Source organism: Brachyistius frenatus, unplaced genomic scaffold (genome assembly GCF_029030835.1).
Source record: "Brachyistius frenatus isolate BFR_SWC_R1_liver_20210118 unplaced genomic scaffold, ASM2903083v1 Contig_157, whole genome shotgun sequence".
NCBI classification, from domain to species: Eukaryota; Metazoa; Chordata; class Actinopteri; family Embiotocidae; genus Brachyistius; species Brachyistius frenatus.
In genome coordinates, this window is record NW_027210756.1 from 1 (window position 1) to 25,402 (window position 25,402).

General features: G+C 40.1%; 1 protein-coding gene across 1 annotated transcript; it reads left to right on the plus strand.

Moving 5' to 3' along the window:
- Positions 1 to 3: 3 nt before the first annotated feature.
- Positions 4 to 25,009, plus strand: LOC138631448 (connector enhancer of kinase suppressor of ras 2-like; the record flags this gene model as incomplete). Its single annotated transcript, XM_069716400.1, is given in 22 exon segments — positions 4 to 24; positions 27 to 130; positions 2,533 to 2,735; positions 3,742 to 3,829; positions 4,933 to 4,974; positions 5,086 to 5,205; positions 8,142 to 8,201; positions 8,321 to 8,389; positions 11,661 to 11,807; positions 13,220 to 13,353; positions 14,655 to 14,857; positions 15,026 to 15,115; positions 15,962 to 16,152; positions 16,249 to 16,297; positions 16,440 to 16,618; positions 16,713 to 16,786; positions 18,098 to 18,169; positions 18,432 to 18,499; positions 19,747 to 19,847; positions 19,943 to 20,426; positions 23,485 to 23,684; positions 23,761 to 25,009. Coding segments are annotated over 22 exon segments (2,747 nt in total), but the record flags the coding sequence as incomplete, so codon positions are not given.
- Positions 25,010 to 25,402: the final 393 nt, after the last annotated feature.

A 25,402-nucleotide genomic window follows, 5' to 3' on the forward strand; every position in this document is an offset into this window, starting at 1 on the left:
CCTTTGAGAAGGAGAAAGTAGGGGGGACCAGCTGCTGCGGATCACTCACCAGGAGTTGGAGGATTTGGGAGTGTCCAGAATTGGCCACCAGGAGCTCATACTGGAGGCTGTGGACTTACTCTGTGCTCTGGTGAGTCCAAGCATCCCACACCGTCTTCCCACTGATCTGTACCATCACTCCAAAGAGTCATAGACCGCTGCTGTTGGACGAAGTTTCTAGAGAACATTTGGTGCCTCCTCAGCTCATCAAATCACAAATACAGTCAGTGGATAAACCAAGAAACACTGACAGGTTGAATATGTAAGATTTCAGCTGATAGTGTATTATTACATATCATTTTCATCCATAAATCTGTTAATCAGTCAACAATACCAATCAGGGCTGCTATAGTCCCAAATTTTGAAACGTCACAGAAAATCTACCAGAGTTGGCAATCAGGCCGAAACATCCTCTCTAGGCAAATCTTACAGCTGTCATTGGTGCTGACATGGATTACAGCCTCATCTTCAAATGGTTTCTGCTCTTAGTCTCAGAAACACAAGTTTCTGTGTGTCAGCACGATACACTGCTGTTCTGCTGATTTGGCCGATGTGCTGCTAAAGCAGTCGGGGCGTAATATTTATTCAGGTTGTAACACGCACTCCACATGTTACTGCAGTGACCTCTGTTACCCTGTGAGGCAGGTCTGCAGGATGACAACACAGTGTAAGAACGTATAACAACCATTTAACTTCCTGTTAAGGACGGTCTCTACCCTCAGTCTGACACCCAATAGCTCCTGATGAACCACGGTAATACAATTTATGTAGACCTGCAGTGCCAGATTAAAAACCTGGTTGTCAGTGGTGAGTCTTCCTTGTGTGAGTCGATTGGGCACACACACACACACACACACACACACACACACACACACACACACACACACACACACACACACACACACACACACACACACACACACACACACACACACACACACACACACACACACACACACACACACACACACACAAGTGAAAGAAACGGATTTGGTTACAATTCCTTGGAGTTGGTGGCAATAATTCTCGTTAACCATATTTGCGACAAAATCTGCCACTAATGGAGACAATCTTATCAATTTCTCAAACACGTGTTGGGCAAGCAGTACATAAATTTATGTTCAAAAACCAGAACTTACTTTAAAAAAAAAAAAAAAAAAAAAAAGCCTAAAAGAGTTAGAACACATGATTAGTTGAAGAATCTTATATTTTCTTTTTTTAGGACAGCGTCTCCCAAATGTCCATTTTTGTCTTTGAATACTTCCCTCTTAACCTTCCTTTTTAAAAGTGTTAATTCTAAAAATCTGCATTAGATTCATTATCTTTTGCTTAAAATTTTCAGTGACAGAACAAAAGGTTTAACTCTGGAAAACTTTGTTTGGTGTGTTATATTTCTTTGCCTGTTCTGTTGTTTGGGATCTTTTTTCATTGATTTTAACATCAGTTCACTAATAAAATCAAAAAATTCGTCCAGTTTGGGATGCAATTATTTTCACTATCACTTAATCTGCAGATTATTGTTTTGAATAACTGATTAATTTGTCGATAAAATGTCAAACTTTGGCGGTAGTTACAATTTCCCAGACAACGAGGTGGCATGTTTAAATTGCTTGTTTTATGCGAACACAGTCCAAAATCCAGAAACCCACACATTTGAGAAGATACAACTCGGCAGTGTTATGTCTCATGTTTGGCATCTACTTCCCAGCACCTACTGCTGTCTATTGGAGATCATTGAAATAAGTGAATTCACCAGTTAAGGAAATAGAAATGTAAAGCAAGCTTCCCGTATTTTAGAGCCCGACATTTCTATAATTCTTTTGTTGTGAGATCCATCATTTTACTCTCATTTGGGGGACTATCTGACTATCATTAATTTAATTTGCAGCTCTTACACCCAAATTTAGACTGAAGGAAAATAAAGGGAAAAGATGGTAAAGGATGAATGAGAAGTAGGATTGAAGGAGGGAGAGTTGAACAGCGATGGAGATGCTTCAACTCCAGGGACCTACAGCGAAACTAGATGGAGATTTAGTGCACGAGGTCACAGATGCAATCTGAATCTAAAGTCCTCTCTTCCTGCATTGCTACACGGGGGGCCCTGCTTCAGCCCCAAAGCTTCTTACGTAACTGGGATTTAGTTTTAAGTCTCTCAGGCACTGCTGTATTAAATATGATTAGTGGCCCTCCTGCTGCCTCTCCCCTCCCAAGAAACACTGACGTGACAGACGCCCACAGGCTAACACGTGCCGTTTGGCGTACGGGGTAATGAGTGTTCCGCTATCATGCAAAGCGACAGCTGGTTTCTCACATGTTTGTCATATGTGCAACACTTCTGTCGTGCAACAAGGTGGGCTGCTCTGCCAGTGGTCCTCTTATTCTCTGAGCAGAGTCCAGACAACAATTGGAGAACATCTCTGTAAGCATCACAGTTAAAACAAACACTGACAAACTGGTCAAACACAGTGAATTTACTTTTCTCTCTTCCGCTAGAATTATGGGCTGGAGACTGAGAATCTGAAGACGCTTTCTCATAAGCTTAACGCTTCTGCCAAGAACCTGCAGAACTTCATCACAGGCCGGCGGCGCAGCGGCCAGTACGACGGCCGAGCCACCCACAAGCTGCCCAACGACTTCCTTACCTCTGTGGTGGACCTCATCGCTGCAGCCAAAAGCCTCCTGGCATGGCTAGACAGGTGAGATTTGCAAAAAGGTGCAGCAGTAATGAATTTAAACCTGTGAAAATGCACATACAGTGGTAAATACAGTATCGTATGCACATTGATATATTCACCCATAAACAGTGTTTTCCTTTTAAAGTTTGGTCCTTGGGTTTGTGTTTTAGCCCACAGACTAGTTTTAGATACATTTTGTTGACTCTATTTTCAAGCAAAAATATGAACTCTTCTCTCTGAAATGTTACTTTATTTATATTCTTACATCAGTTGAAAATATACAATACAAAATTGTTTCAAAAAAGCAATGAGATGTCATGTATTGGTTCATGTAGGGTGTTTTGGGGGATCCTAGAGTTAATTATTTTTTTTGACCAGATACAGACCAATTTTGTTTTGAAAGTAATGTCCATGACAAATCAGCTGACAAGAAAAAGATGAGTAAAAGGCCTTATATAAGTCGATTTTGACGGGGCGGCCAAAAAGACACAGAGCAAGTCTATTTATATGCCGCCTTATCCCTTTGCGTCTCTGTGGGATTGTGCCAATGTGTGTGTTTGTGTGTTTGTGTTTGATGAATTTGGAAATTCAAAGCTAACAATGTTGAACAGAAATAACAAAGTGATTCTCTGTGTCTTTTTTTTCCCATATAACAGACGTCATTTGCGGCATTCATTCTAATTAATATTCAGGCATCTATGTTTCAGTTTTTTGTTGGAAAAAGCACAAAAGTAGACAGAACATTTTTTTGATATTAAAATTAGACAAATATTGGCCTTTACCATATGGTGAATGATGATGGTGTTATATACTATGTTCATGTACCTGTATTAATGTTGTAAGGAAGTTATTTTCAGAAATCTGACTTTACATTCTTTAAAAGAAACTTGAAAATGTGAATAGAAGTAAAGTAATCCTCTGCTGTCAGTGATTGTGTGTTTTGAAATGTTGCCACAAATTTTCCAATGATTTGTTGTCAGAGGAAGAATGATCTAATGGTTCATTCCAGGTGCTCTTTCTTTTTCAGGTCTCCATTTGCTGCGGTGGCAGATTACTCCGTGACCAGAAACAATGTAATCCAGCTGTGTCTTGAGCTCACGACAATTGTACAGCAGGTAAATAAATAGTATAATATCATAAAATAATGTGCAGCTCGAGCCCAGGATCATCAGTGTTTCTCCATCAGACAAGAGGAATCTGATCTACAGTGGACAGCAATGGCAAAATGCCAACTGTCAAGAAAATGCTTTTATATATTTGATAGTTTTAAAAACATCTTTATATAATACATATATATGATGTTCAGTATGTGCTCTTGCTTTTTAAGCTGAAATCCAAAGGATAATTTTTGTTGTGCTTATGAGGAAAAAACAAAAGCAATTCACTTGTCTCCTCATATAAACATCCAGTTTAGAGCTTGTTAACTTTAAAACATATTCTATTTTTTGCACATAATTCATCCACATACATATACAAACAAGGAATTTAAAGATGCCAAGGGTATCAGATAACAGCATGTACTTATGCATATATTTCAACTAGTTACTTACAATAAACTGAGAAATAACTACTGAGAATAAACTTTATTCTGCCTTTTTTATTTTTATTTTGCTCTATAGATTATAGCTGTCAGTTCATATAGGAAATACAAGTACATAGGTTTGACTTAAGCATTGTCTCATTTAGCTACAGGCTGTAACGTGTATAAGTATTTTCAAAACTGAAGACACGTCGAGCCAAATCAAATCAAAAGAATCACAGATTAGCTTTTTATGTCATTATGTTTGTCTTTGCACGCAGGCTTCTAAATGGTGACAGTCAGTCCCGTTGGACTCCGAAAGATCAGTAAATAATGAGAGAAATTATCCTTAATAGCTTTTAGCACGGTCTCTGTGGAGAAGGATGTTTACATGGAGCTAAGAGAAAAATTAAAGTCGGAAAAAATTAAAGGTGGGAGTGAAAAAGGGCGGAAAGAGTTGAAGGCTGAGAGAGAGAGAGAGAGAGAGAGAGAGAGAGAGAGAGAGAGAGCGAGAAAGACATGCCTCCGCATTGGTGATTCATTTGTTTTGTGTTTGTGCATGCCTGTGTGGGAGTGTTGGGGGTTATAGGTGCCAAGCTGCTCGGTTTTTGCTTATATCCACCTACAGCAGAAATGCCAATAATAACTCCATTTTGACAAATTCTCTGGAGGTAACAGTGCTCTCTGAATATTCCCCAGGACTGCTCTGTGTATGAAACAGAAAACAAGATCCTCCATGTGGTGAGTTACTGACTTAATTCCACTGGATTGAGAGAAAATTAAACCAATATGTGTACACTTTAAGATTGTTTTTTTTTTTTTTTTTTTTAATCCCTAATGTGTCCTCCCCAGTGTAAAACTCTCTCTGGAGTGTGTGACCATATTATCTCTCTGTCCTCGGATCCAATGGTGTCTCAATCGGCACATTTGGAGGTTGTGCAGTTAGCCAACATAAAATCCACTGAAGGATTGGTAAGACTGTCACTCACTCAGACTCACAGAACCACACTGATTTTGTTGTTGTTTTTTGAGTTTAACTTTGGTCATCCCACCCAGAATAGTATGTGAGGGTTTGTTTCTGTGATACTACTGAAATATGTGGCTCAGTTCTCTGCACATATGAACACCAAACACATGTGAAGGTACAAAAAAAAATTACATAATGAATAAAAATTACATGCTTTTTAATTACATAGTAATTGCAGGAAATAAAAATAAAAAAATACTTGATATAATAAATGTAATAAGAAATAGTGGTAGTGTAATTAGTCAGTAGTTGCACTGATATGAATTGTAAGATGATAATATAGCTGGTAATAAGTGTAGGGTTATGGCACCAGGAGATATCATATGAGTCAATAGGTTTTGAGTAATATAGAATGTCATTAGTAACCTGATTGTAATGTAAAGTCTAGTGTTATGTAATATGTTAAATGACATCACATTAAATACACACAGGTTACAAAGGTTGTAATAAAAACCCAAAGCTTTCCATGATCTGTAATGTGAAATGAGCATTGTTTCTTTAAAGTAAACCGATACTTTCCCAAATAAATTTGAAGACTGTAAAGTCAGTAAATCACTGCAGCTACCTTATCAGGGCCTGTAAAGTGTAGTGTGCATCACTCATTATTAATATACTGGTAGTTTCCTCATGAAGTAAAAACGCACAATAAAATATTGACTACGAAATTTCACAGGGATTTCCTTCCTAAGAGCGAGTGTAGCAATTTCATTGTAATTATCTTTTACTTGGTCTTTTTCAATGTTGAGAGCCCTATTTCATTGACACTGGTGGTTTCCATATCCAAAATTAAGACATAAATCATACAGAATTCATTCCAAAATCCATCTTATGCAGTTTGTATGTAATTTATCAGCCTGTGAATTAAAAGTTTATCCAATGTTAGCTGCATAGCTAATATACTGATAATAACAATGAAGACTAAGGAGTCTATCATTTGTCACATGCTGAATAGATACTGTGGACCAAACTTCCAGTCACACAACAACATGCCCAGTCCTCCACTACACACCTGCACATAAGACATCCTTCAAAATAAGTGTCATTAAACCTGAATATTTAATCTACTTAAAATATCAAGATGTTAAATTGTCTTCCAGGTTTGATGAAATGAACGCAGGAAAAAGCTACTAAAAAAAGTAAAGTACAAAACTACTAATGATGCTGATGGTGAAACACACTAATTACAAAAGTCATAACAGCATGACCTTTGACAGCATATATTGTTTGATCCAAATATGGCATGTGCAGATTATCTTGCCGCATGTCTCTCACTCACTGTAAATTTAGTGTCTCAATCACAAAACTACTAACGTTACCTGATTACTCTCTTCCAGTTAAAAGCTTTTAGAAATACAGTTTTCTAATTCAACCTCCACACACGTATGAAGAGTTTTTTGGGCCATGAAGTGACCGAGTACACAGGCTATTTCCTGAAAGGGTTGGTTGACCCAGATGACAGAAATACATATTTGCTCATTTAGCTCTAAAGGTCACAGATCGTGCAGATAGTTTTACTTTTACTGCTCAGGTTTTGTGACATTCATCTCTGAAATTTCAGCCTTAACTCCAACATTATGGACGTAAATCAAATTTCATTTCAGGTACTTCAGGCATTGAAAATTTGCGCTACCAAATCAACAGAAACATCTCTTTACAGAAGCTGTGTCCCTGTTACTAAGTGTTAATCTGTCCATGTGTTGTCTAGAGTTTCCAACATGTTGTTCTAACAAATGACATTTTTAAATTGCCACTTTAAACATCAGTTGTGATATAATTTCACATTTGAAAACATTAGGAATCAGAAACAGTGTGTGCTGCTGCACTATCCAGTATCTAATGGAGTTCACTGCAGCTGTCCCAGAACTGGGTTTTGCTGAGCTGCTGGGCATGTGACTCAGCTGACAAAATGCAACATAAAGACAACATGTTGGCCATGTAGAAATGAGTGAAACACAAACAGCTCAAATGTGCAAATTGCAGTGCAACAATTGACAAACGTGAGTGTGTGCTTCTACTTTTAAGAAAACTGCAGATAGTTGTTGAGCAGTAGAGAAGAGTTCTTGCTCCCGCTGTATCAGCATCAGCACTTTGTTGGACTCCATCTTCGCACTGACCTACACTCGGGCACTAGCTCCCTGCTTGGGGCCACAATAAAAGCCCCACCCCCCACGCAAATGCCAGCACTGGCCATGGAAGTTCTCTCATCCGTTCAATGAAACCTGAACACAACAGTGGGCCAAGTGGCCTAAAAATAAACCTCCTCCACTTATCTTGAAAACTGGCATGCTGCTTCCATGTATCTGTGCGTGTGACTGTGTGTGTGACACATAGTTATCTGTGTGTATTCATGCATTTCTGTGTGTGAGTCTGATTGTGAGTGTATGTTTGTAATGCACTTTAGACCCCTTTTAGAGATTTTTTTTTTTTTTTTGCAACAGACCAACAGTATTTGCAGATAAATAATCCTCCATTTTTGATTTAATCTGCTTGGAGGTGTCCTTGAGTGGGACTCACTACAGATTCAGACTATATCAGGTACATTAAAAAAAAGTAAAGCCATGTTATATTTTAGCACTTTCCTGTAGGTATTTAAGAATTCATCTGATGTAAATCCGATCTCAACATCAAAAAATATATATATATTGGGGTTTTTTCTGCTAAAAGATAATTGAGATAAATCCAGATCTCTGCAAGCAGATTAAAACAAATGCTTTTACATTTGTCAGTGATTTGCAACAAATGACGATTTGCAAATAAGCAATGACCCTGGTCTGTTCTGCAAATGACTGTGTGGCTGAGCAGAGGGGCACTGAGTTCATGTGCTTAATGTGAGCGTTTGCTTTAAAATCTAACCATTTAATTTACTGTGATATCCCCACAGGGCATGTATATCAAATCAACATATGATGGCTTGCATGTAATCACCGGGACAACAGAAGGAGTAAGTAGATACCTCTTTGTGTAGATCTTCACCTCACTGTTCATTCACTTGAAGTGTAATTTGTTCAGTGACTTGTGCCACTTACAGTTGTATGACGGTGATCTGTGTGTCTCCATCAGTCTCTGGCTGACCGCTGCAAGAAAATCCATGCAGGAGATGAAGTCATTCAGGTCAATCATCAGACAGTGGTATGACTGGGTTTTTTTTTTTTCTTCTCTGGCTCGTTTCATGTTTCTTATGTTCTCTGTTTGAATTTGCATATGATTTTCATGTGTATTTTTCATTTGCATTTTCAAATTGTTTATGCAAATGTCTGTTTAATTCCTACATATGTGTTTTGTACACAAAGCAATCCCTGCCACAGATTGTTTGCATGGTGTGAATGTGTACGGTCCCTTTTAATACACATTCCTTTGTGCACATCTGTAGTTCACTGCCGGCACATTGCAGCATGGCTGTTCCTGTCTAAGCTGCTGGCTGCTGTTGCATCTCTTGGAGGCATTTTTTGAGGACTTGAATATGTGTACCAGATGGATATGTTACTTTTCCCACCACAGAGTCAGTTACATGATCTGTCACATGAAGAGGTTCCTACTTTAAAAAGATTTCTGCTATAAAATCTATGTTTTCGATGTGACTTCTGTTTTAGCTCCTGGACACCCATGGCACAGATGTATTTTTCTTATTAATTAACACCTGTCCGATATTTTGTGTTCAAAATCAGACGCTTACAGTAGCATCCTTCCGTAGTAAAGAAGATGGCAGAAGAAGCAAAACAGGAAAACAGAACGACAGGAAGTAAAGTTCTTTCGCTGTGCTTAGACTGGAGATGTTACTATCCTCTCTTCTTATTTTAATAAAGCTGTGCCCAGCTTCTACCTGAGCACCAATCACCCAATTTAATTGTCCTTTCATTTGGTTTTTGCCAGTGAGACACAGCCTTGCAAAGTGCCTGTGGCTGAGGTGCACAAAGCATCATGTACATTCTGTGGAAATGAAAAGGAAAACTTCTTGTGGTGCAGAATTTATATATAGCACTCTTTTGTTTAAAATAATTGCGTCTTGTGTGTGCAACAGCAAGACATACTCTAATTACACAGCTCAGGTCAGCTTCATTTCAGTCTGTCAACTTATCCCACTAAATGCATCCATTTTAATAGAGAAGAATTGTGAACACAGAGTTGATTTGGGAGTCAAGACTCCTTCATTTCACTGATGCAGACACAGTTTAAAGGCTGCAAAAAGTGAGAACATGGAGGTGACGGTGCAGCCCCCTCATGGAGAACCAAAAGAAATATATATTATAGCTATACTATAATATATACATACATATATATATATCGTGTATCCAAACAGATATTTTAGCCTGTCATGGTACAATTAACAGTGTCAATGGTGGTCCAGTAGGCTATCAATGCAAAGTACTGAAATGCCTTGATTTATGTGATAAATTACAGCAGTGTTTTTACAGTTTGATTTGCAGCAGCTTCTGAATGTTGCAGGTTGATTGACACTTGGTTCTTGTTAAGTGTTGGTACAAAAATGTAAAGTAAGTTTATTTGTGGTAAGCAGTGAAAATTAAGATTATTATGTTGTATTTACTGTTTATGGAACTGGGACACAGGTGTTGTCAGACGAATGCTGGAGATGTAGCGATGAATGAAAGATGTCCTGATGCGGCTTCTTTGCTGAGTGAGCAGGAGCTGAGTGAGTTTGACAACTTAAATAGGCGATGGCAATATGTAAACACACTTGACATGTCTGCTGATCCAAAACTGCTCTGTCACACGTGGAGACTGCTGTAACCGGCTTAAATACTGCTAATACATTTAATTTAGTGTGACCCATAATTTAGAGCAAGTTGATGATGGTTGATTGTTCGTGAAACATCCCTTCGGGGAAACCTTTGGAGAAGCTGCACTGAGCTAGATGTGTCTTGTGGTGGCCCAGTTTCCTGCCACCATCTTTTCCCACGAGAAGATAAACCAGGAAGAAGAAGCCGTGAAAAAGGTCCTAAAAGTAAAATAAGAGGATAAAAAAGTCTTCGGGTCGAATAGAAAGTGTAATCAACCTCAAGGATTAAAAAACACCATCAAGGACAGAAGACATGCTTGAAATAGTTTATAATTAAGGCAGCAGGGAGTGGTCCAGCACTGAGACAAAGTTCACTGGATTTGAGCATCCTTCTCTATCGGCGGCAGATGTAGAAATGGCTGCTGTGGCAAAGCAGTTACATCAAACAAAGGCAATTAATGAAGATAAAGTCCTCTAATAAAAAAAAGCTGCCTCAAGATTGACTTAGAAAACACATGCAGACTAAGACAAGAATAAACTAATTTGGATCTTATTTGAACACAGGATTATTCAGTCTGTCATAAATAAATAACTCCAGGCAGCAATGATAGAGTTAATTTCTTGTGGCCAATAAATGAGGAAAGCTTCAAACGCAGAACGGTATGTTTGAACACTAAATAGTTTAACCAGAGTTCTTCAGGGAGATGAAACTAAACGAGAAACAACAGTGACTCGATGTTTTGTAAGAAACACTTTAAAGCAGACAATTTCTTTACCAAGAAATTTAACAAAGGATAGCTGATAAAAAAAAGAGAGCTGAAAATCAGTGTTTACTGCTTTAAATAAACAAATTTTCTGGCCAGACACAGAAGACAGAAACACTTTTTTTTTTATTTTATTTTTTATCATAGAATAAAGAAAACTCTGGACACTGCAAGTGTCTGTTTCAGTCTGTGTGTCACTTTAATGCACTCTGTGTGAAATATTTCTGTGTAGTGGCTGTCAAGGTGAAAAATTAGTTGGAAAGGAACAAAGTGATTGCCAGGTCAGAGCTTGAAAAATGCCCTGATTATCCGGCCTGCCTGGAATACACATGATGTAGTGAAAATCAGTGCAGTCAGCCAAGCAGGAGAGGATTTTTCTCCCCCCAAACTGGACCTGGCATATTTGGTTCAGCAGCAGACCGTGTTTCTCTGGGCGAGATATTTTTTGTGCCAAATAGCATTAAAACTGGGTTAAAGACTATTTACAAGGCATGCAGCTGTTCACAGCACACAACATCAGGCCTTACCACAACATGACAGGAGGTGAACAAGATGCCCTTTGGCATCCAACTTTGTATTTAACATCCTCATCAGCATGAAGCTCAGAGGCTTCAGGCTTCTCACCCATCAGGATACATGTGTCTCATTAGAATAACGAATACAACAGCACCTTCAATAAAAGGACTACCTTGCAAACTGAACTTCAGCAAAGTTAGATATGAAGAGAAGTCATCCAAGCTGTGTGTGAAAATACAAACATCCAAGTATTAAGAAGTTAGGCTCTGTGCTAGTCACTAACTGGATGTTCAGATTGAAATATGAGCCTATTATTCCTTCAGTTTGAGTCACTGAGATGAGTGTATGTTGAGGAGACGGTTCTCATGCTGTTCATGTTTGCTAGGTGGGCTGGCAGCTGAAGAACCTGGTGAACTTGTTGCGTGGGGACCCTGCAGGCGTCACCCTGACGCTGAAGAAACGCCCACAGAGCACGCTCACATCAACCCCTGCTCTGCTCAAGAACATGAGATGGAAACCATTAGCTCTGCAGGTATGATGGCTGCTTTGGTGTTCCACAGATAAATGTGTTGGTTCATCCCTGTTTCCCTGTGAATATTTATGTTAATTGTATGTCTTTATCGCTGTACCCCTGTCCTTAATCGCGCTGAAAATAAGACGGCACAGGCTCCTGACTCTAAATGCCACAATAATGCCCACAAATGACCAAAGTATGAAATAAGCAGAAGATAGGCTTTTACAATAGAATACAATCTAAAATTCCCAGAAACAAGCATTAGCTCAGTAAAACTCATAATGTTCAGAGAAATGAGGATTGCACTGTATTGCACTGGTATAATTGCTTTTACCATGTCCGCCTCCTTTTTGCACCACAACTTGCAACAGTAACACTAAGCCTACCAATTATTACATGCTAAATACTTGAAGGGTTTCATCATTCATTCGCATGTTAACATGTCAGCCCTAAGTGGCATCTGTTGTCCTACTTCAGCCAAAGCAATTACACGATTTGGATGGTGGTGCTGAGCCAGAATGGGTGGAAATGAGAGTGATGTGTAATAAAGTAGTCCAGCATCTCTTTGAGTCCTATTCCAGAGAAAATGTTTTCACTCCACTCCCCCTGAGACCCTGCAGCGCAGTCCTGTTCAGCCTCCTTCGCTTCCTCACATTCTTCTCCTCCACCTAAACCCAATTTTGCTCTCCTGCTGGCATTTTTACGGACAGGAAAGGTAAAAGCAGAACGTGGAAACTGTAATGTTTTCTGATCTGAGATGAGACTAAAATTACAGAATGTCAACATAGTCTTTTGAGTTGTTGAATAGATCATTGTGCTGTAGAGGCCCTGCAGTAACTCTGACTAACACAAGAGCACCCAATCATGCGTCTCTGATATTGGTCAGCTGTGAGCTATGCAGCATATTAGCATCGTCTGAGCAATGACCGATTAGTATTCTGTATTTTATCACTGAAAACATTCATCTTGTGATTGGATTACATCTCTGAATATTCAAGTTAAGTTGATGACATTTCAGCTCCTCCTTTTGACACAAATAGTAAATACATTAGTTATATTTAAAAAAAAAAAAAAATCCTAAACAAGGACCAATCTGTGTTTAACAGACAATGTAGGCTGTGACCAGATTTTCCTTGATCTCAGTGGGAGGGATGACTGGACCTGTCTTCGCCTGTGCACCAGTTAGAACTGGAGCATCAGAAATGTACAGTACACTGCTCATTTCACGGTTGACATGCTCAGCGCCTCCGTCTGAACGGAACGAACGGTCCCCAACTGACTGAAGTGCTGTGAACTCCAAATTTTCATTGTGTCAATCCCTGTAACTGTTGCTCTCCCTCCCTCCCTCCTTCTCTCTCTTTCTCTGTCCGCCTGTCTCTCTGTCTTTCACACATCCTCACACATACACACACACTCTCACTCACACACAGCCAATCTTCCCTCAGAGCCCCAGCAGCAGTGTCGCTACACCCACCAGCACTTTAAGCACTCCATCAAGGAGGAGTAGCTGCGCCCTGCAGGACCTCTACATCCCCCCTCCTCCGGCAGAGCCGTACACCCCCAGGTGAACATAAGCACACGTCAAACACACACAAGTTGACAGTGTTTGGTTTAATAAAGGCACCCTGTTGAGTTTTTGACCATTAACAGCCTTATGGAGCAATGCTTTCAATGCATGTGTTATTTGTATCATTCATGTGCACAAGGACACGTATGCAAGAGAACATACAACTCAATACACATTCCTTCCACCAGTTAATGTTATACCACTGAGGGACAAAGTGTAGCAAGACACCTACAAAGGGAAAATGAAAAAGGGAACAGCTATAATAGCAATCACACATGACATTAAAGAAAATGTAATAAATGGCTTTACAAGTGTATATGATGATAGAAATACATTCACCATGTTTGTCAGACCTCATGGATGCACACAATGCATTTAGATGAATATTGTCTGTCAACCTCAACTTCTCCAGTTGATCCATCACTTTGGTGCAGTCTGAAATATCTCAAGAGTTACTGGGTGTGTTGCCAAGAAAATTTAACAAAGCATTTTGTGTCCCCTCAAGATGAATCTTACTGACTTTAGAGATCCCCAGTGTTTTGTCTGCAGCACTGACAAAACTTGAGTTTGACTAAATATCTGCAAAATTAGAGGCATTCTCTTATATAAGTCTTAGCTGTCCTCTTTGCTTCTACAAACTTAATAAAACTGAGTTGGTGAGCATGGTAAACATCAGTATGTTAGCCTTGTCATTGTGCACGTTAGCAGTCATTGAGCTCGAGGCACTGCGGTGCTTTAGCATGGCTGTAGACTCACTGCCTTGTTGTAATGTACATTTTTAATTGACTTTAAAGTAAATGAATGAAACTAAAACTTAACTTCGTGAATCTCAATTTTTATTTTTTATTTTGAACAAATCCCATTAGAAGACCAAAGTTGACAATGAATTGAGCCAGCCTGATTATTGCTCTGTGTCAGAGAGCTTCACAGATGTCGAAAATGATCCTGATACGAGTGAGTCACAGCAGAGGACTGGGAGACATGTTAGACCCTCTTCACCCTGAACTTGGATACTGCTCTTTGTTTGAGTCAATACCCATACACCATATACACTGCCTTTTGCAGAAAAATGTACATCTCTAATGGGAACAGTAGGAGAGAAGATTGAGTGATGGATTAACTCACTGTTGGTTATGTTGACTAAAAACTAACTTTTAAACTAAAGACAGTTTATGGCTGTTTCCATGCGGACAATTTTTTTCACCCTTCAGTACATTTTGATGGTGTTACTGCTTCTTTGTTTCTCTGGTGTTAGTCCAAACTTTCACTGACATTAAAATTCCTTTCTGTTACCAAAGAGACGACAAGGGAAACCTGCCCGACGACGATGCTCAGTCGGAGGTCCAAGTGGCCGAGGGATCTGAGTCACCGAACTCCTACCTGGACCAGGAGTGTCGGCAGCGGTTTCCTCTGGTGGAGGAGGATGCTATACTGTACTGTTACGAGTACGACCAGAACCAGGAGGTGTCATCAGTGCGCAGGGGGAGCACCCCCACCTATGGTAAGACCTCAGCTTCATGTGAGGACTCGCTGCAAAATGTGACATCTGTTTTCAAGGTGTTTTTGAGACTTCTGCAGCTATTTGATTGTGTGTGTGCGTGCGCCTGCGTGCGTGTGTGTGTGTGGGCAGCTGTGTAATATTGACGTTCCCTGTGCCTCCTTGCTCCAGGCAGGCTCAGGCCCATCTCCATGCCAGTGGAATACAACTGGGTGGGAGACAACGAAGACCTGGGCAAGCTGAAGAGAGAGAGCAGGAGAGGTGAGTGGGAGGCAGTGGGAAAGAGAGGAAAAGAAAAGGAGGCAGAGAGAGGGAGAGAGGGACAGAGGGAGCAGAGGTGAGTGGGTGGATATCTCATAATATCCTCACCCTCTTAGATCTCCAAGCCAAACAGTAGAAGGATGAGCTGGCCTGTCAGAACTGATAACATGCTGGATATCAGTTCCTGCCTCTATCTCCTCCATATGTTCATCATCTATCATTGCTCCTTTATCTCCCTTCATCCCTCTCTCTCTCCCGCTTTCTCTCTCGCTCTCTCTCTGCTTCTCTCTGTTTGGATATAAAAAGTACACTGTTGCTTTGGCAACTGCATAAATATATTTTTCCTGAGATTTTCACATTCTGTTGGTGACTATTGAGCTAGGTGGTAAATGGAGTGGGAGGAGACTGAATTGCTTTATTTCAGTCTCAAAGAAAGATTTGAGTGATGTGTTTGTTTCCTCTAGGGAAGGTGGTTGATACGTTGCTCCTTTGGGCTTTTCAGACAAAAGTGATGGTGCTATATTTATCTGCTAGAGACAGTATCTGGAAGTTTTGAGAGCTTCCTGCCTGACAGTGGCCTCCTTTTGTAGATGTTTTAATGCCTTTCATATATTATTGCGGAGATCTTTTGAAATGTCAGCCTTCACTTATCACATGCAACTGACTGGTCAGTAAATAGTTTGATTAGTGTTGTGACATAAAGTTTTGTAACAACAAATATGTGGTTAAAGGTAATTAGGATTTAGGTTACTAAAATGGTGCACAAAGCATTTATTATGTATTTTTTAAAGTAAAATTTCCTGAAGTGTGTCCAGTACTGAGTTTGCCTTTGTTGCGTCCCTGCAGAGAATTCCCTACTGCGTTTTGTCAGTGAAGATAAAACCCTGGGGGAGGACTTCCTTTTGGGACGCAGCCTGAGTCAGAACAGGAGGAAGACTGAGCAAGGGAGCAGCCCCACCCATTACACACTCGTCCCTGCCCTGCAGATGGAAGTGTCCCTGTCCACGTCCAGCTCTGACTCTGCATCCCTGTATCATGTCAGTACCTCACAGCTGTGAAAAGTAGGATCATGTTTCAGCAAAGGGATCTTCTGCATATTGACATCCTTTTTTTGTTTTGTTTTTTATTTGCAGGTGTTTGAACGATCCTCACTGCTGTCAAGGTCAAAGAAGAAGAGTAAAGGTCAGGATTTTTTTTTTTTTTTGGGGGGGGGAGGGCTTCACTTGAGTGCTCACGTGTATTCAAACCCAAACATGAGCAGGTGTTTCTCGAGGAGTGTTTTCTGACCTCTTACTCTGTTGTGATCCCCTGCTGACGCCTGCAGGTGGAAGTCCGATGTCTTCAATCAGCAAGCGGCGGATTTCCTGCAGGGACTTAGGTCAGGGCGACTGTCAGGGCTGGCTATGGAAAAAGAAGGATGCTAAAACCTATTTCTCACAGAAGTGGAAGAAGTACTGGTTCATCCTGAAGGATACATGCCTGTACTGGTACATGAATGAGGAGGTAAATATGATATTGTCCATAAAAGAGAAAATTGGCACAATCAAGACTTTAACCATTATGTGTAAAATCATTTCTCTGCCTTTGCTTCTCACAGGATGAGAAGGCAGAGGGCTTTGTCAGTCTCCCAGAGTTCAAGATTGATCGTGCCAATGAATGCAGAAGGAAGTTGTGAGTACCAATTTTCATGGGAACATTAAGATTAAAGCTTCTTAGATTTGATTTTGCCTCAAAATCAGACAAAACTAGTGATTTATTTGTAGAATATAATTTATAAAGCTACCAGAAGAGAGTTCATGTTGCATATTAACACACGATCCCATAAATGTATTATCAATGCAGACGTAAGCTTATGCAAATTGATTCTTGGCAGGGAAAAAACTGCACATTTTGTATGCATGTTTGCTGTAGGGTTTGTATTTACTTCAACAAAATATATAATTTGCACAAACTTTTGCAAATAACTATATACTGAACAATTTAGAGGACTGACCATGAAAAAAACATGGGAGAGGATGCCTGACTCACAACAACCAGCATTTTAGTATTCTGACAGGAGGACAACAGATGCAGTTTTGTGAAGGATAGTAATTCAAACTGAAATTATGAATAAAAAAGCTGAATCAGCAGTTGTATTGATTATAGTGGAGGTATTATTAAAAAGTGAAGTAATGTATTCTACAAAGTTAGTAGACTGTAACACAAGACATGTGGTGATGATATTTCAACTAATTGTAAGACAACCATGTGGTACTCTTTGTACTCCGGGCAGTTTAACACGGGCACATTTTAAGGGAAGGTTTGATGATAAAGAGAGCTGGCAAACACGAGGAGTTGTGTGTTTTCCAGCTGAAGCAAACAATGGCAGCTTGACACAAATTATTTCACTACTCAGGGAAGGGACAGACCGCTTGGACCACTCTGAAAAAAGCCCATACCTACCTTCCCTTGCTTTACCACAATGGCCTGAATGTTGAATTAAATCCAAAGAAACTAAATATTTAGAAATATTTGTTAAAACTAAAGTCTAATGTGGTTAAAGTCTCATCTTTATGCTTTTAAAGCTTGAATTTAAAACAAACCAAAGAATATTCTTGCAAATCTTGGCAGTGTGGACAGTTTACAACATTTAAAATAAAGACCCGCTGCTACTGTACACAGTGAGGATGATGAGTTTGTCCTTCACTGTGGGGTTAAATACCAGGAATTTAGGGTGGTTTAAAAAATACCTTTGTGTATCTGTCTTAGGTTTTGGCTCGATGGTTGTGATTGCATGCACATATATGCTAATGTGATGAATGGACTCCAAAAAATCAGCAAAGCAGTTTATCTCATGAGCCAAAGTGTTGTCAGTCTGATTTACTGTGTAAATAAACACACGTCACTTCATGTTGGCAGTCGTCTGTATGGATATGTTAATCTGTGCTTTACAGTACGTCCTTGTTCTGGTGCTTACATTTAATTAAACTGGTTCTCTTTCAGTGCTTTCAAGGCTTGCCATCCCAAGATAAAAACCTTCTACTTTGCTGCGGAAAACGTAGACGACATGTCCCGGTGAGTTCAATATGGTTTTAATAATGATGTTGCAAACTCCCCCAGTTCCACATTCAGACCCCCCACTGTCCAGAAACTGAATCACCCCCCTCTCCCCCTCCTCCACCTGCCTCCCCCACCCCACCTAATGGACTGCCCACTCTCTTCAAAACACAGTAGTTATGTAAGATGATTGGTCAAACAGAAACACACACACACCATCGCAGGATGTTTTATTGGATGTGGAGCCGTTGTGCGTCACAACTGTTATTTTCTCCCACAGGTGGCTGAGTCGGCTCAGTATGGCAGTGGCAGGCTACTCCGAGCAGGAGAAAATGCGCCAGGACCAAGGTGAGATTAGTCACCGTCTCCGTTCAGGGGGCTGCAAACATTTCCTCATCTGTTACCGGTCGACAGTTATATAAAGCAGGTGACATTAAGCACATCAAGATTGATTAATCATACATAAAAAAGTTGGAACAAATGCATAATTTTTTTTTCTTTTTTTTGCCCAGTCTTAACTTGGCAAGGTTTTAATTTGCTATCACAGGTTGACAGCATTAATTTTCCATCACAGTGTATCTCCACCTTCAGCTTCAACGTGGGCATGCTGCAAATAACACCAAACCAACTCAAGACATCTGGCTATTAGCACCTAAATAATGACTGACACATGAATATAACATCCGGTACATGACTGAATATCTATTTAATGTCCTATTAAGATCACTACAAGGCAGAGTTTTGTCTATTTTAGCGTGCATGTTGCTTCTTTAGTTTTGCATGCTCACTTTAAAGTGAAGACTTTTTGTTATGAATCTTTCCATCGAGTCGATAAGCTCTCACTTTTTTTCAGCTACAGGTTTAAATCAGTTGCATCAAGTAGACTTTCAAAGTCAGGAATGAACAGGGAATTGAGCATCTTAAATTATAACCTTGGATCATCTTGTGTGAGGTGATGCAATAACCTGGAAAAACAAGAGATGATATAAAGGATTCAATAAATAGATCTTATTTCTAGATCAGCAGCATAGGCGTTCCTCTTCACGCCAGATTCAGCTCTGTTTTCTGCTGAATATAAATAGGACTACTAATTTTAGGGGCTGCAAACTTATTTCCCTATTTTGGCATCAGAAAATGGACAGCAAGTAATGTAATAACCCCTTGTGCTATTCCGAGGAGCCTACTCAGAAACCTTGCAGAGGTGGGCGAGTGAGAGCAGCTTTGTCACTGGTTTTATAAAGAGGGGGCTTCTTCCTTTAGAGATAAGTTTCGAAATTAGATCCATAACACCTCCAGAAGACTTAACAGGAAGTTCTCACATCTTGGATTCATCCCTCTTCACACTCACTATCAACAGCAGATTCTACATCACACCTCCACCACGTTGACACTGCTGCTACACAACATCCATCAGAGCATTTAATCACAGTTTGATCTTTCTGGCTTGATGCAGCAGTTCAGATAGGAAGTTGCGTAAGTGTGTGATTTGTTCCAGATTTCAACATGTAACTGATCTCATTATGAAAAGGTTCTCTTTTGATCATTTCTATCTGCCATAGAAATATTAATATGACTTGTCTGTTTCTTTATGACAGATTACTGGAGTGAGAGTGATCATGAGGACATGGAGATGCCCTCAATGCCCAAACAAGACAGTCCACCACCACCTTATGATACCTTTCCAAGGGCGTCCTCAGTGAGTCTGTCCACCTGTAGTTTAAAAGATACAGTGGATATCACCCGAAGTGGCACACTTCTGTTTTTTACTTTAAACCATCTGCTTGTATTTAGGTGAGTCCCTACCTGGAACCCAAACGTGGCCATCTCTCCTCCTCCGACACGTTCCAGTCACGTTCCTCTCACGAGGACTTCCACTCCGAGCCTCAGGAAAGCAGCAGCAATAACGGCGTTTCCCCCGGGCAGAAGACGAGCGGCCACCGAAACTCGTGGCACGACCAGATGGAGAGCAACACGAGGATGCACTACCTTCAGACGTTTCCCGTGGAGGAATCCATGCTATCTGAGGACAGGCACCAACTGGCGATGGAGTACCGCAGGCAGTCCACTCTGCCGGCGCAGCGCAGCCTGCTGCAGGAACAGTACAGAGCCCTGCCTCTGCCCCTCAGGGCCAGTATCGATTCAGAGGCAGGAGGGAAACCTCGCAGCTTCACACTACCCAGGGACAGCGGGCTCCACGCCATCCTGGCTGCCACCGCCGCAGCGTCGGATCACATTGAACCTCAGCACTATCAGCTGGACCGACCCAGAGACACAGGTCAGACTCTTCACGGGAATATTTACAAGTAAAAGCATAGATACAAATTACAGCTAAATTTGAGAACATATGTAATTAAATGAGAAATTAAACTGTTAAACATTCACTGATTACTACACAGATCCTTTTCTGTTTTTTATCATTGTAAATTGAGCGTCTTTTAGGTTTTGAATTGCTGGTTGGTCAAAGCAAACACTTGTTGAAAGTTGTGAAGCCATTTTTTTTGTGATTAATCCCAAAAATTCCACCAGAAAAATTGACGTGAAAACAATTATTTCTGCAAACCCCTCACCGCATACATCATGTTTTTTTTTTATAGGCCAGATATTTGCTGACGTTCGATTTTTCTGTTATGCGTATGTGTATTTCAGGGCAAGTTGCAAGTAGTTGAGCACACGACATGCTTCCCACAAACCTGAGTCACACGTGTTGTGTTTGAAACTGTGTGAAAACTACTCAGAGAAACTAAACTAGATTGTTTGAAGTGATAAATAAACTCTAAAAATGTCCAGCTGGTGCTGGTACTCAAGTCTGACTGAAAACAAAGAAGAAAAGTGTTCCCGTGGACAATTCCAGCATCACTGTGTCTTGTATTTAAAAATTAGGTTCAACAATTTCTACTTTATTTAATCATAAGTGTAAATAACATGGAGTTGAAACGTAATTCAAACAAACATGATAAGTGGTGCTGGTGAAGGGCGATTTGAGCTAATCCGACAGGATGGTGGGGGCGTACAAGGAAGATCAAGAAACACTTAACAGTTTCACTGAAATCCTCCTGAACTGTCCTGATGTTAGTGTTATATGCAGATCACTCTTTCATCTGCACAGTGTTAAACAAGTGTGCTTATTTGTCATCAGTTATTTTATCTAAGCTGCTGACAGGCAGGCGGAGCTAGCAAATGTCAGAGGTTGAACACTCGCCATTATTGCTTTATTGGATTGGATTTGAAGCCAGCCCATTCGCCGCTCCTCGAAAGACCTCCAGGGCAGTTGTCTAAGTGAGATGAAATTTAGTGTCTTATTTGATGCTGATTTATCTTGGCAGTCCACTCTCTTTCTCCTCTCTCACACACACACATACACACACGCACGCACGCGCGCGCGCACACACACACACACACACACACACACACACACACACACACACACACACACACACACACACACACACACACACTCACGCTCATTCTCTCTCGCTGTTCTCTCTCTCCCGCCCGATCGAGACTTCGTCCTGCCTCTCAGCAGTGTTTGGATGGTGAAGCAAGGAGGAATCCTTTCAGCCCATGTTAATGTTGAATTCTGAACAGGATAAAGAAACACGCCTAAGGGTCCTCTCTTCTTGTCCTCATTTATCTATTGCTCCACCGTTCGTTCCCTCAACCACCTCCTGTAAAGACGAGAGAGACACAAAACAGGCAGGAAACAAAGCACAACACATTTCAAAGCACAGCCCCAAAGCTTCAGAAGTACCACCCTGCTTCCATAACACAAAGCAGAGCGACAACCGACAGGATCAGAACTTCAGTGTAGTGTTAGTGTCGTACCAACAGAGGGCAGTGTGTGTAAACAGGAGACAGAGGAGTCCTGGTAGGTTGTAAAGAATGACGTGAGCTGTGTCTAGTGTTGCAGGTTTGAGGCCAGATTTCTTCTTTGAGTGTCTCCCTGAAAAAAATAGCACTGTGAAAAGATGCATCGCAGAATGACGGGTTGAAAAGAACAGAAATATCCCATTTTGAAGAAGACCATACAGTCATTATCTGTAGGGATTGCTTTGATGTAGTGCAAAAAAGAGAGATAAGGAACACCGATTGAAGGAGGAAATATAAAAAAGGGAACACTGCAGACCTTAAAGAGGCTTCTTCCACTAAACCAGATTATTTTTCTTTAATATTTGTAAAATTATGGAAATTTAGCTTATTTTTTATTACAATTTTATTTGTTATCGGAATTTTAAGTAACAATTCAAGTTGCTTGTAATATAAATTAATGTTTTCATTTTATGCTACTTCACATTTGTACTTTTTGCACTTTTATTACGCCATTTATTTGACATCTAGCTACTTTATAAATAAAGCGCTTATAAAATGTGATGCCTCGTTATAGTTTACACTACCTAAAATGATAAGTTAATTCATTGATTATTTAATGAAATTAATAAAAACTAATTTTGATTCCATCTTCTCAAAAGGATTTGCTGATTTTTCTTGTTGTAAACCTGCAGTGCTGAACTTTTGTCTCCCTCTTATGCCGGTCACAGCAATTACAAAAACACTGTTGCTTACGTCATCAACATGTTGTTACTATTGTGACAGTAAAATAGTGCATAAATAAAATAAAAAGCATCACAACCCTCCGCAATTTGACTTGTTTCATAATCAGAATTTGAGCCATTCAGCCTAATAACATTTAGAAAGAGAAGCATGATTTAATTATTTTTGCCCCATTCAAGTTAGCATAGTGCTCGGTTGCAGGAAGTCTCTGGTGCGCATGCAGGATCTATTTATCTGAAATGTAACAAACTAATTAGTTGATAGATTATAAAATAATCTGCAGATTATCTGCAGGTAAGGTAAAATATCAATAGTTGCAGTCCTCTCTAAAATTGTTATAACATTTCCCCACTTTAATATTTACAAAAGTGAAATGTTGCTGCATGTTGATGTTGCAGTAATAATGGCATAATGAATTATCTCTCACAGGGCCCATACAATGAAAAGAGACACATTTTTTCCATACTTCCTTTCACTGGGCACTCGTTAGCTTCAGTTTTCTGCCATGTCATGCTGAGCTGGCAGGACACTATTGGTGGTGATGTGTGGGCAGAGGCAGCGAGCTGCAAACAGTTTCATAAAGTGGTGTAGTGAGAGATTCAATTTAAAGTTGTTTTCTTTCATTTTAAATGTCTTATGTGTGTTTGTTTATCTTAAAATGTAGAACATTTAGAAGAGTCCCTAGTGTTTTTGCGGTTTATGTTTTGAACTAAAAAAAGGATAAATCTCCTTCTTGGGGTCAGTTTAATGTAACGTCTTTGGTGATGATCTCCTGTCCGCCCCAGGTCATGGACGGGACTGCAGGATGCAGTCGGACTCTCTGGTGGATTTGTACCGGGCTCTGGAGCAGACCAGTCTGTCCACCTCTGCTGACCACAGATCAGCAAACCGCCTCGAGTACAAGCGCTCATTTGTCCGCCGCGTTAATGACCCCCTGCTAAACGACAAGCTCCACCGTCTGCGGGTCCTCCATAGCTCATTGAAGGTACAACATATGTCAGCATTTCTTTTTTTCCATACACGTGTTGTGTTTGCTGATCACTAATTTTGTTTTCTTACAGAATGTTCCTCTTCAAGACACAAATCAGTCATTGGGTTTTTTAGGCTAGCCTGTTGAGCATCCGTATGTTGATGAGACCTCGACCGCATCGCCTCTGCTTGTGCCTCACACTGTCAGCATCTCGCTGCTGAAAATAAAAGGCACCAAAAAAAGCAATCCTCTACCTGCTCGGCTCTTTCTCTCCTCTCCTTTAACTGCTCATTCAACATCACTCGCCGTGCAGGAGCACAAAGACTTGGTATCCCTCTTTTCCCTGATTTTCTCTTTTTAAGATGAGGGCTGTGACAGAAGGCAAAAAACAAAGATGCCTGGTTTGGTAAAATAACTTATAGATTCACAGGTTTTTATGGCAAAAAAGCACTTTGTGTCCGTGTCGGAGATTTGTTGGAGAGCTTTTTAATTCAGCACTCTCATGCATGGCAACCTCCCCCTCGCTTTTGTTGAGTCGTTTTGAACTTTATGCTGGAGTTGTGTACAGCCGCTCAGTAGAAGCATTTTGGACATACACAGAATTTTGTTATGCATGTATGTTTGATTCATGGGTATGTTTGTTCTATGAGTGTACAGGGTGTTAAACATATATATACATATATATATATATATATTTAATATTACATTACAACAACAGTGACTACATGATGTTTTGGGGTACTTATACAAATTGTAAATCAAGTGCTGTGCCTCAGTGATAGTGAATGTACATTGTACTTTTTCAAGAGAGATGAGAGAAGATATGGAAAGCAAGCTACGCCTCAAAACAGAGGCACAAAAATATGACGCTTGGCAATAATGAACTAGTATTGTAAATTACAAAGGAATGAGCAGAATAGTTGTCTATTTTTGTATGCATGCTGTCTACCTGATTGTTTGTAAAACGGTTTTGTATTTCTAAGTGCGTTTGGTCTGGAGAATACTGGTGTCATAACCCCCCCCCCCCCCGCACCCATTCACCCCCCACCCCAGTCCTCCCCCAACCGCGAACCCTGCCCATCCACAAGCGCACACGCACACAAGCACCACAGTGTATTTTTAATTCTTCTTATTTCCCCTGAAAATTGAATCATTTTTTTTTAAGTGTTCACTGTAAAAAGAGGAATAGCTGTATTTATTAAGTGTTTAATGTACAAGCATGCTTTGTAAGACTAAAACACATTACCCTGCCATTTGAAACTGACTCACATTGCACACCTGTGCCATATTGTAGCTACATTACTTTTTTATTAAATAAAGTATGGTATGGGCACACATAAGACCCACTGTTAAATGTTTTTCTTTTCTCATAACACACATTTTAGTTTCCTATTTCTGATATTACACCTATCAGACAGAGACTGACTCAGGATAATAGTTATATGCAAACACGCAGGCCACTCAACGTATATGAAGCCACAGGCATTCATATACGCTATCATTCATTTTATAGTTCCCAAAGGATAACACAGAAGACATTCCACAGAAAAATAGTGCTCTATTTTAGTGTAAATATGGACTAAAATCTCATATTTCTAAAAGCACTTGAGAAAATTTGAGTGAAACAGCAATATAATTGTATCTTTCCAGAAGTGCTGGTTACAGATGCACACAAGTGAAACAGGAGAACTTTATGCAGTCCTGCAATACAAACATATTGAATGTACACCTGC